General features: G+C 36.9%; 1 protein-coding gene across 1 annotated transcript in view; it reads left to right on the forward strand.

The window, feature by feature from the left end:
* LOC107712354 (multiple epidermal growth factor-like domains protein 9) overlaps positions 1–12769 on the forward strand; it is an 80750-nt gene that overhangs the window by 42340 nt on the left and 25641 nt on the right. Inside the window, exon 3 of the mRNA XM_016517578.1 lies at positions 7158–7297. Coding sequence (XP_016373064.1) covers positions 7158–7297 — 140 coding nt within the window. The remainder of the gene's footprint in view (positions 1–7157; positions 7298–12769) is intronic.

Below are 12769 nucleotides of genomic sequence, written 5' to 3' on the forward strand. Positions count from 1 at the left end.
GAATTATGAGAGGTTATGCTATTACACATACATTTCTAACATGTAAATTATTGAAGCCAAATACTTACATTTCCCCAAGCTCATAGGCTTAATCATGAAGCACACAGTGGCCCCACTTTTAACTCTCTCTTTATATTACCCTTATTGTCGATGGATGCACAGAAGAAGACAAGAGTAAGAAGTGCAACCAACACCAGGGAAGGCAATTTTTGTCAGAGCCCTTGCTATTCTTAATTTTGACATTCATTTTCATTTTTACACCAGACATATATATCGGCTCAAAATATCGGTTATCGGTGTACTTGGTCTGTAATAATCGGTATCGGCATCGGCCCTGAAAAACACATATCGGTCGACCCCTAATTTCTAGTTGAGGTTCAAACATACAGTTCCTTCATCAGAAATATGCCCCTAAAATATCCCAGTGAATAAGGGCACATCAGACCACCCTAATTAAGCTAGATACTGTCATCCACTGTTTTACTATATGTCTGATACTCTGGGTTATGTATGCCGAGTTCACACTGCACGATTTTAGCCCTGATTTTCACTCACCGACAGGTTTTGCGTAATCGCCAACAAATGCCCAAAATCGGAGGCAAACTGGTGCTCGTTCATGCGAGTGACAATCACGCAGTGTGAATTATCCAAGACGCGATCTGAGAGATTCGTTAATGCCTGTGAAATATTTGGCATGCTTAATATCTGGACCTGTCGGCGATTCAAAATCCTGCTGTGTGAAATGAGTTCTGACTGAAAAATACATCAGCGATGACCTACAACCAATGAGAGAGCAAGATACAGGGCAGAGGGAAGTTTCGGGGAGGATTTACTTTTTTTTAATATATATATATTTTTTTTTTTATTAAGCAATTTCATGTACAAACAACGTGGCAATATCAGCACATTTTTGCATTAGAATATACAGAACAGGTGCATGAAGATATAAAAATAAAATTAAGCATAAAGGTGGGCTAGGGTATTATATATATATATATATATATATATATATATATATACACAGTATATATACATAATAAAAAAATCAAATTAAACATAAAAGGGGGCTAGAGTTTTTCCTGTAAATCATATTCTTCTATAAAGGACAAAAGATTTAGGCTATTGCATTTTTCTTTTTCATCACTTTGAGGGCTTTTTTATAAGAAATAAGCTCATTATAAAATGCACAAAACATTGGTTTCACTTTCAAGTACTTAGATTTATGTATATACAATTTTCCCTGCAGATGTTGTTAACAAGGAAGTCATCTTTGTTATAGTGTGTTCAGGGAGGACTTATAGACCACATATCAGCGTCACATTTGCCAAGTCTGTGTATTTTACGCGACTTTGGGCTTCTTTTTTTTGTTAAGTCGCGTTAAAAAATCATGGGTCGCGGGTTGCGTTTTTTTGGGCTTGTTTTTAAAAATAAGTTATAAATATGTTAAAATAAGTAAAAAATATGTTTGCTTGTTAGGAAAACCTGACAAGCAACCTCATTTCTTTACATTTATGGTCGCTGTTTTTTTCCCAGTATATTGTTGACACTGTCTGCTCACAGCTAATAGCCAATCAGTGCAATAATAAATGTGCTGTTACTGTAGTGTTATTCCTCATCACACATCACCTCCCCCTCATTGGAGTAAAATCGCTTTTAACATGCAATCCAAGCGATGATGGTTAGTAGATGTAAATAGACAAGCAAGGCCACCAAAAGAGATGTACAGAGATGGAGGAAACATGGGAGAAGGTGAAAGGTGCAGGGGAGGAAAGGGTCCTTATTTAATTTGTAAAATATTTTTATAATGCATTAATCATTAAATCAATAAATAATTGAGCAGTAATATCCTAATAATAAATACATATGGTTCAAGTTTATTTTATTATAAATATGTGGCTATTAAAGCTCCCCCTTAGTGCTCTTGTTTTGTTTTATTCTCCTTTTCCATCTCCAAAACTATTCTGCTCGCAGGTGATCGGATAGTGTGTGCCCTCCCGCTTGGTTGCAATTTGATTTTTGTAAAATAACTTCTGTTTTTGCTCTTCAAACTCCGAGTGGTTTCAGTTTACTACGTTGCAGGCTCATTGATTTATAATAAACGACTGATAATATATAATATTGATGATAATAAATAATATAATAATATTGGGCTTGTTTTTGAAGCTGCGTTTGCTTATTTTTCCTGGGAGAGTTGGCAACACTAATCAGCGTGATCTTGCATTATTTCCTTATCACTACTCGTGTGCATTTGGCTGTAGTTTGCGGACCAGACAGAGTTGTTGGCGATTCTTGTTATTGTAAAGTCATGCAGTGTGTAACCTCCTGTCGCAGATCCATCATGCAATCACTGCAATGTGAACGCAGCAGCAACTGAATGCTACCCCAGATAGTCGTGCAGTGTGAAAACAACGATGATCCGAAGACTTTGAAAATCATGCAGTGTGAACTCGCCATTATTATTTCCAGGAACTCAAAGTATTTTTGGTGTTATCCAATATTATCTGGAACATCACCACAGTCAATAACAGAATCAATTAACAGTCTGCAATTTAAACCTTTTTAAATCGATAGTAGTAGTTCCTATCTGAAATATTAAAAGAGAGCTGACTGATGCTTTTATAGTATTTCTCTGGCAGTATTCGAGTGAAAGTAGATCAGGAGATACCCAAATATTACACCAGCTCATTTATGGCCTGCCTCTAATGACCCAGGGGAAGTGTGCCTATTTCACTCAGCGTGAATAAACCCTGAAATAACAGTGAGAGTAAGACAGAAAGACTCAAATTCATGACATCTGCAGCAAGTGCTGCTATTTGGAGTTTTGTGGTGGTGGTGAATTTGCACTTTTTCTGTTTTTATATCCTTTTTTATTTGATTTATTAATTTTGTATTGATTATAAACGGTTATGGTAGGGTTATTGTGCTTAATGTGTTTGTGAAAACTGTGATGCGTTTATTTCAGGATTCTTTGATCAATATAAAGATCAAAAGAACAGCATTTATGAAAATGCTAAACATCTATCTTGAAAACACACTCAATGAAGCTAAAAAGCTTTTCTTATGGCATGCCTGACAAGGATGGACTATGTGTTCTTCAACTGAACATGACAGTCTGCTTTAGCACCACTGAACCATAGGACACCAAGAGCTTTCAGAAGGTTGTTTGACTGCTCTGAAAACCTTTGGGTCTGACCATATAATTCAGAGATCAGCATAACCCACTACCTCAATAAAACTGGGTTATACGTTAGAGGTTCCAAACCACCCAGGCCTCAAACCGCACTGCCCTTAAATAGTCTGGAAGGAAGTAGCCAAGTACTAAAGCAGTGACCACCAGTTTTCCCTGGATAGTGTGCATGAATGTCAGCTACAAACTAACTGGTATTGCACAAATGGATTTAATTAAAACAGCACATCCCTTAATACCCAACATGAGTATAATGATGCACAATAACAGTGTGAGCATATCAGCATTCACAAATAATTGCACTGCTGCTTTTTAATAGTTAATATATTCTGGCTATTTTCCCCATAATGAGTGGGTATGAGCTGTGCTGTGCCATCAGCTTTTCCACAATTTGCTAAAGCGATTCATTAATTAATCTTGACAAGTGCAAAGGCTGCATGATTTAAGAAAGGTTTTAAATTTGCTTCCACAGCATATTTAATGCTTGTCTTTTGTGTGGAATTGTTGCCCTGGTGATTATACTGTAATAGACTTTCAGTTTAATCACAGCGGGGTACTTTCTGGTGATCTGAGGTGTTGTTGCCATGGAAACCTCAACGTTCTTACACCCTCAGGGCAAAGTCAGCTAGTGTATTCTCACCAGTTTTTAAGAGCTTGAGTTTGCGACCGGTGCAGTTCTAAGTTGTGTGATTCTACATTTTTAATGTTTCCTTTTGTTCCAGTAGGAACATCTCATTTGTGTTACTTTTGAGGCTTAAAACTGCAGTGTGCATGAATACTTCGCAGAAATAATGACTGTTTCCAAGAGGGTTTCCGAAATATCCTCTCCATCTTCCATTGTTTAGGCAAGCAGAGCAGATAGTCATTTACTGATAAAAAAGTAGACATTGCTTGACTTATTTACTTATTGTTGATTCTGCAAATTAAGCTTGCATATGAGTTTAAAACATTTTTAAAAATTACACACTGCAGCTCTAATTATAATATCTGATTTTTTCCATTTTATTCAAATGGCTTCTTTCAAAATTAAATTGTAATATTTGGGAAGACATTGAAATTCATTGAAATTCACAGGACATTATCCAGCCCATGACATAAGCGTGCTGCTCAAATGAGTCTCTTTCTTCATAGACATTAGATGGGTTACAGTCATGGCTCAGTTCTCTCTAGACATGACTGTGAGGCCGAACATCAAATGGCGCTTTTCCACTGCATGGTACGGCACGGTACGGCTCGGTACGGTTCACTTTTTGGGGTTTTTCCACTGGGTACAGTACCTGGTACCTGGTACTTTTTTTGTACCACCTCGGTTGGGGTTCCAAGTGAATCGTACCGTTACCAAAACGTGACGTGTAAACTCTATTGACTTGGAGGATCTTGGAGGCTGTGAAGGATCATGGTGTCAGCTTACAGCTCAAAGAGGCAGAATGAAAGGTCTTCCTCAGCACACAGGATCTGCTCTGTATGATGCTTGCTTATACTCTCTCTCTCCCACTCACTCTCTTTTTCTCTTTTTGCACATTGCACTTTAACAGATTTCATCCAATAATAAAAAAAACACATAAAGACTTTTGACCATTTAATGTAGTTTTTCTGAATCTTTTTGTGTCTTAAGGTGTGGCTCAAGGGTTTTCATTAGGGCTGAAACGATTCCTCGAATACCTTGAGTAACTCGAATACAAAAAATCTATTTGCCTCATTTCTGACAGGCAGTTTCTCAGTTTCTCACACACACACACACACGACGTGTTACTCTGCGCTGCGCAAAGTTTACCCACGGACCATTATTACTGACGCACAACCCGATAAACGCTGGACCAGACCAGACTGTATAAAAACAGGGAACAGACTTTAAAAAAGCGCTGGACATATTTAAAGGGGTCATATGATGCTATTTTAAAGATCATTATTTTGTGTATTTGACTGGCTAGTTATGTCCCTACGTTAGCTATGTTTTGTGAAAGACTAAACGCCATTGAGCATAAAAATACCACAGAAAGAAAATTAGTCAATATCACACGAAGAGTGCCAGTTTTCACCTCTAAAATCAGCATGATTACAAATGTGATTTTATTCAACAGTTCAATAAACAAGAAGGTAATATTATGAGACTTACGTTTTAGACACTATATTGCCTGTTTTTGCTTTATTTTGCCAACAAAAAAATTCCAAACACAGCCACAACACTGTTTTGAGTCTGTGCAACATGACGGCGTTTCGTAAAGTAATGTGAAATTGATTTTTGTATTTTTATTTATTTATTTATTTTATTTTTTTATTGATATATTTGTATTTGCATTTTGAATGTAATTTGGCAATTAAATACATTAAATGGGTTTAGTTTTCACGGTTATTAATGTATGCAATTTCAGCAATAAAAATTAATTTTTCTAAAAAGAAAAATAGATCTATCTTATTATCTCTTGTATATTTAGTATTGCTCTTTAATAAAGAAAAATTACTTCTTATCCAATTAATCGATGGAATAATCTGTAGAATACTCGATTACTAAAATAATCGATAGCTACAGCCCTAGTTTTCATTCTTAAAGTGTGTTTTAATGAATGGCTGTGCATGTGTCAATTTGTTTAAACTATCAGCAAACAATGCATACATGGAGTGACGAGGCACGATTTTGTGGGAGTGTGTGTAGTGCATCCAAAAAAAAGAAAATTTGCTCATCACTTACTCACCCTCATGCTGTCCCCAGAAGTTGATGGGACACTTAAAGTTGATGCTTCAAAAACCATGTAATAAAAAATGGTAATCAATTTTTCAATTCATGAATGCGTGTATGACTGTTGGCCAGAAGTAATGTTTTTTTTTTTTTTTATGTATTTATTTATGCATGTATTTATTTACTTGTTCGCTTGTTTACTTGCATACTTCCTATTTATATGGTGGGGTAAGTGAAAATGTTTGCAAAAATCCTTTAATGTTGAGCCCTGACAATATTTTGGAAAACACATGGTCTTAGGTCTAGTTGCAGTTGTTATGTGCTTTTTAATATTAATTTTAGTGTAGTGGCTTTTGCTCTGAATTATGTATCCTAGTGAAACCAGTAGGAATACTGATATGATTTAAGAGGTTGAGTTCAACAGAACTGACATGTCAGGGTTATTTTTCTCAGGACCTGTGAGCTCAGCATCAGTCAGAATAACTGTATAGGCGAAGACAGAGAACTTCTGATTGTACATGTGGAGAGTAAATTCACTGAGAGTGAATTGAGTGTGAGTGTGTGTGCTTGGAAGAAATAATTGCAGATATTTTTTCATAGGTTTCACAAGCCTTTCCCAGAAGAAATCATCCTTCTGCATTTCTCATTTGCGCTTCAAAAGCCTGAAGTGTGTAACAGTATAATCATAAATTTTCTCATCTCTGGGAGTTTCTGTTCCTTTTCATTTTAAATGCTCTGATATTGTTACACTTTAATTTCTCATGTAGAGCATATTTACCCTGCTCTGTTTCTCTTTCTACAAGCACAGGCACTAATGACTAATTTACCTATGTGTAATAATTTTTCATGTAACCCAGGACAGGAAAGGGTCTGGTGTATCCTACCTGCTGCTAAATCCAATGCAAATCAAATACATTTAGGTATTTGTTGTTTGTAAATCTTAGTCATTTCGTATTATTTATGCCTGAGTGTTACTATAATTGATGAATTTGGATTTCCATCAAAAGATCAATGCATCCCAATGTTTTAACGCCTCTAGTTTGCAGTATTATTTATAACAGATGTTGCTTCAGCTTTAATGGAGTGGCTCTATTAACGTGTGATGAATGGGAAGGGGCAGCTATTCTGGCAGTTCAGAGGAAACCTGGTGTTTGATGTGGACAGAGGTTGTAACCTCTCTGTGTCTGGCTTTTGAAGGATACTGTACGCTTCTGTAGGAACAATAAGTCTTTCTTTCTGTGCCTCTATAACTCTCTCTAACTCCATAACTGTTCCTCTGTATTTTTCTGGCAGTTCAGGCATGTGCATCTGCAAGAGTGGAGTGCATGGGGACAAGTGTGATGACTGCCGCCCAGGCTTCTTGCACTTCAGCAGCACGGGGTGCCAACCATGCCAATGCAATAATCATAGCAGCTACTGCCACCCACAGTCAGGTGAGCCACCCACATGCACACAACAGAAGTAGCAAAAGAAGCCAGAACACTGTTTTCCATTCGGTTATGACACAGATCTCTGTTTGGAGGGTAGTTGAACCTCAATCTCCAGAAACTTCCTGTTATCTATCTAATTAGTCATTTAACTGATGCTTTTATCCAAGTACATTTATTACAGTGGAAAATCCCAGAACCCCTGGAGCAAATTTAGATTAAGTGTGAGATTAATAGTGATAGTTCACAGATCGCCCTTGCCAGGATTTAACTAGTAATGTATTGCCTAATCAATGGTATCATCTGATTTATGGTCATTTTCTGTGCAGATTGCACATCTGCAGATTGTCTAAAAACATACGTTGATCAGATCTGAGTATTTTTTCTGTATTCATACAGATTTAAGCGTTTTCCAACCTGGGAAGTATGACACATATAACTCGCAATATGTCCTTAAACAATTACTAAACAAATTGAAAAAAATATTTGTTTTAAATGAATGGATTGTTTCTGACAGCAGCTGTGTGCAGGACACCCTTACCATGTCAGCCAGTTTAAAATTTAACACTCGCCAAGTGCCAAATGCAAGTAAAAATTGGTTGTTGGCTAGTATATGAAGTAGTATTACTCACCATTTGGCCAAATTATCAAATCGCAAGGGCTGTGTTTTAAATATACAAGAATACACGCTTAAAAATAAAGGTGCTTAAAAGGTTCTTCACAGTGATGCCATAGAAGAACCATTTTGGTTCCACAAAGAACCATCTCATTCTTACCTTTTTATAATCTGAAGAACCTTCTTTTGCCACAAAGAACCTTTTGTGAAACAGAAAGGTTCTTCAGATGTTAAAGGTTCTTTATGGAACCATTTAGACAAAAAAGGTTCTTCTATGGCAGTGGTCTTCACTATTTTTTCATGGGAGCCGCACTGATAGGGCAAAGTCAATTGGAGAGCCACTTTTACCGTAAAGTATCAAAAGTTACATCCAGTCATAAATAGTATGTATTTTTATCAATCTGTCATCCCTGATATGCAATGCAATGCAATATAAAAGGGGCTATCATTCTTTATCATTTACCAGTCAAATTTGTAACTGAGACGAGATGATTTAAAAAAAAAAACAGGATTACCTTAATGCTGGAAAGACCTTAAAGGGGTTAGTTCACCCAAAAATGAAAATTAGCCCATAAATTACTCACCGTCAAGTCATCCTAGGTGTATATGACTTTCTTCTTTCAGACGAATCCAGTTATTAAAAAATATATAAAAAATTGTCTTTGATCTTTCAAGCTGTTTCATGGCACTCAGCGGGTGTTGCATGCATCAGTCCAAAAGAAGTTAAATAAAAAGCGCCCATCCATTAAAAAAAAAGTGTCTCACACGGCTCCGGGTGAACAAAAAGGCCTCCTGTAGTGAATCGATGTGTTTTTGTAAGAAAAATATCCATATTCAAAACGTAATAATCACTTTAATGTAGCTTGCGCCAACATTTGTACACTGAAGCAGCTCTGGGCTGATGAGGTATGGGGTCAGCGTTGCGCATGCGCCGGTGAGTCTCGTGAAAACCAACGTTTGTTAACAGGAGCAAAGGAAGCAAAGTTTCCTTACTTTAGCAAAGGAAAACCAGTCTCCTCTTGGCTTATATCGAAATCCTCTGACATTCTTCTTTACAAATCCTCATTTTGTACTTCTAATAAGTGACCGTTGTTTTGTTTGGATCTCTCCCCTGCTCTTCCGTGTTCGTCACTTCTGAGCGGCGCATGCGCAAAGCCGACCTCATACGTCATCCGTCCGGAGCCGTGTGAGACACTTTTTTTATGGATGGGCGCTTTTTATTTAACTTCTTTTGGACTGATGCATGCAACACTCGCTGAGTGGCATTAAACAGCTTGAAAGATCAAAGAAAATTTTTTATATAACTCCGACTGGATTCGTCTGAAAGAAGAAAGTCATATACACATAGGATGACTTGAGGGAGAGTAATTTATGGGCTAATTAAAATTTTTGGGTGAACTAACCCTTGAAGTTATTTAATTTTTTTACACTAGCCCATCATGTATCTAACCATCCAAGAGCACATTCGGCGTTAAGAGCTGTTAAGATTAAAACTGGCACCTCCGATGGACGTAGGACAAAGCAAGTGTAAATATCTTTTCTAGTCTATATTTCCATCTTGTAATGCCGCTGTTTTAGGTATTTTTTTAAAAATATAAATTATTTGTAATAGAGCAGACACTATTTGACCGTGTCTACACCGGAGGCGACAGTTGTCGTGCCGCGCCCCGCTGCGCTAAAAGTCTGTCTACACTTGACGCGACAAAGCGACAGTTGCAAATCATCTGAACGTAGTGTCAGTACAGTTCGTCATAAATAGAACGAGGCATCAACTTACTGATGGGGATCGTGTCGCATCGTGCCGCATCCAGTGTAGACAACATCACGGGGTTCTATTGTCTTTTGTCGGATCACGCCACTCGCGTCCGGTGTAGACATGGTGTGAGTTTTTTTAATGTGTTATGTTATAGCCCTGCTTGTTTTTAATGTTTTTATGAAATATCTGTATTGACTGCATGATCATATCATCGTATTATTTACTGCCATGCGAGCCACAAAGTAAAGCTTGGCGAGCCGCGCAATGAGTAACACTGTTCTATGGCATCGTGAAGCACCTTGATTTCTAAGAGTGTACAGTCTGATGCTCTGCATGCTTCAGAGTAGCATGCGCCATTGTGTTACTTGCGAGGAGCTCATGAACCTTTGATTTAGTGTCTCTGAGTGTCTAAGTGAGTTTGGGACATTTATATTTTTTATATTATTTGAAAACAATGCGCTTCAACCATCTTTGCAAATTTGTACTGACGATGGTTTATAAATCTGTTGTCAATAAAAGAAAAAATCTTTAAGGTCTCGAAAAGCTTTACTACCTCAAAATAAAAGTTTTATGTTTAACATTTGAAAGCAAAAAACTGAAGACAGCCATAAAAATTAACAATTGTAATTTTACTGTAAAATAAATTAATATTAACTGTTTTTTTATTTTACAGTACAGTAGATGGTGGTTCAAGTTTTCCTTTTTTATCCCTTGTTGGTTGTCTGTTGGTTAAAAATGATAGCAGAGTTCCAAAACAAAACTTCAAAATTCCGTTTTTTTATAAATTATGCATAAAAGCGAGCAATGCAACAATATTACAAGCCTCCAATTCCATTATATTTGTTGTTATATCGCAAGAATTGTTTGCATTGAGTAGTTATTATTTCTTACACCACCTCCGTTGCCCCCTAGAGACTGTTCTTATTATAAATTATAAAGCATTAGAGAAAGGATGGCAACAGTGCATCTTTATTAAAGGGGTCCTATTATGCTTTTTCACTTTTTTCTCAACTTTAGTTAGTCTGTAATGTTGCTGTTTGAGCATAAAAAAGATCTGCAAAGTTGCAAAGCTCAAAGTCCACTTCAAAAGGAGATATTTTATTTAACAGAAATCACTTTTCAAAAACTACAACGAACGACTCGTTTGGACCACAATGCATATTTTCCGGGATTCGTGATATCACAAATATCAACGAATGGGACGAGACCTGGTTGAGCTGCACTAGAAAAGGCAACGAGTGAGGTGTTGTAATAATGTAAAATATGTGAAAAATAATGTGTTTTTCGAACAAGCTAGTATGAGAGCCTGTTCTAGTACACTCCCAAAACAAAATCAAGACTTTGTAAAAGAGCATAATAGGACCCCTTTAAAAAGGCTTTTGTTGTGTCAGTCCACTGCAGTAACCAAAGACTGGTGTTGATGCTGATGCGCAGGAGCCATGTCATCACTCTAACTCAACAACTGCACATAAGCACTTCCTGCTGCTGTATGCACTGACAGCACTGCAGAGCTTTAACCCATACTGTATCTCTCTCACCACACAAGCTCTTCGGTTTTCAAACACACAGGGGATTTCAAACTTGTTTTCTAAAATGTAAAGGCAGGGATTTATTTTCTAACCCGGGATCTTTATAAACATGTGCATGTGGAATAATTTCTGCTAAATATCACATGGCTTCTTGCACGTTTAACAACACTTTCAAAGTGAAATGTCCACTGAGTGGAATACATATGGAATACATAGTGAATACATATGGAGCTGATTATTTGATTATTCATGCAGTCTGGTAAATGCATTTTGAGGAAAAATAGTATTGTGCAAGGAACTGCAAGAAAATGAGTCTTTATTAATTGATAATATGCCCTAAAATGAAAATTGTGTGAAAAGGAATAAAATAGGTATAGGTACGTGTATGTACTTTATTTTTAGTTTTGAAAATGTAGGTAGAGGTAGGCCTATGTATTTGATCCATACATAGAACCCCCCCTCAGATACTTTTTCAAATTCCCAGGCAGTTTTCATATGTAATGCAAATTGTCCAGTAATCGCTGTTAAGAGGTTTGAACGTTGCTGTATATGAATCCATCAAGTGTCATTTTGCTGATGTATTTTTTCACTCTCTCTTTCCATCAGTTGTTTTTCTGTCAGATATTTTGTTGTTCAGTATTCGCTTTACAAGCCTGATATAATTGGTATCCAGGTATCCAGTGTTAACTTTAGAATAAGCTTTTTCCCCACAATTCTGGTTAAGTAGGAACATAATTTTTATAATGAGAGTTTAGAACAGAAGCCTGACATCTCAAATATTTGTGGATTTTTTCCCTTTTTGTTTTTTTTTTTTGTCTGTTTTTGATATTTGATGCATTGTCCCTATAGCTGTCTGGGCTTTTTTTCCCTAGCATCCATTTGTGCCACTCCAGCGGTGTTTAATGTTCCTGTCAGCATGCCCTCTGCTTTCTAAAAGCCAATAATGTAAATACACAGACAAGCACAGAGAGCCTCCATTACCTTTCTGCCATTACGTCAGATACCACAGCAGGAGTCAAACTGTCCCAACCAGTGCCTCCGAGCCGGTGAATCTCACCAGTCGTATGTCCTTGCAGTGAGACAAAGGGATATTGTTACATTAGTTCAGCACAATTTGAGCTGTTGAGGAGAACCAAGACCTCTGAATGTGTATCTTGTGTCTCTTTGGTCTTTTCTGCTCACCATTCTTAGCTTAAACATTTCATCTTGTTACACCTTTTAGACCTGAAATAATCCGGTTTCCTGCCTGGTTTCCCAGATCAGCCATTGTCAATATATTGGTGCATTCATTTTACATCATCTTCAAAAATTACATTCCTGTTCACTATGATAATAAATGGTTTTAATAAATGTACTAAATTTTATTTCAGCTTTATTTCAGTTACCGAAAAAATTTTAATAGTTTTAGATAACAGTAACACTGTTTTGACCCAGTCTTTCCCATTTCATGTCAGACGACTAACTATACCTGGGTAATTTCACATGTGCCTTGCCTTTTCTCCACGTTTCAGATTTCTTTAATCTGACCCATTAAACGTGTTCAGTCCAGGCACGTGGTCTCTTTTTTTTTTTTTTTT

The sequence above is a fragment of the Sinocyclocheilus rhinocerous genome, unplaced genomic scaffold (assembly GCF_001515625.1).
Source record: "Sinocyclocheilus rhinocerous isolate Xijiao unplaced genomic scaffold, SAMN03320098_v1.1 scaffold298, whole genome shotgun sequence".
NCBI classification, from domain to species: Eukaryota; Metazoa; Chordata; class Actinopteri; order Cypriniformes; family Cyprinidae; genus Sinocyclocheilus; species Sinocyclocheilus rhinocerous.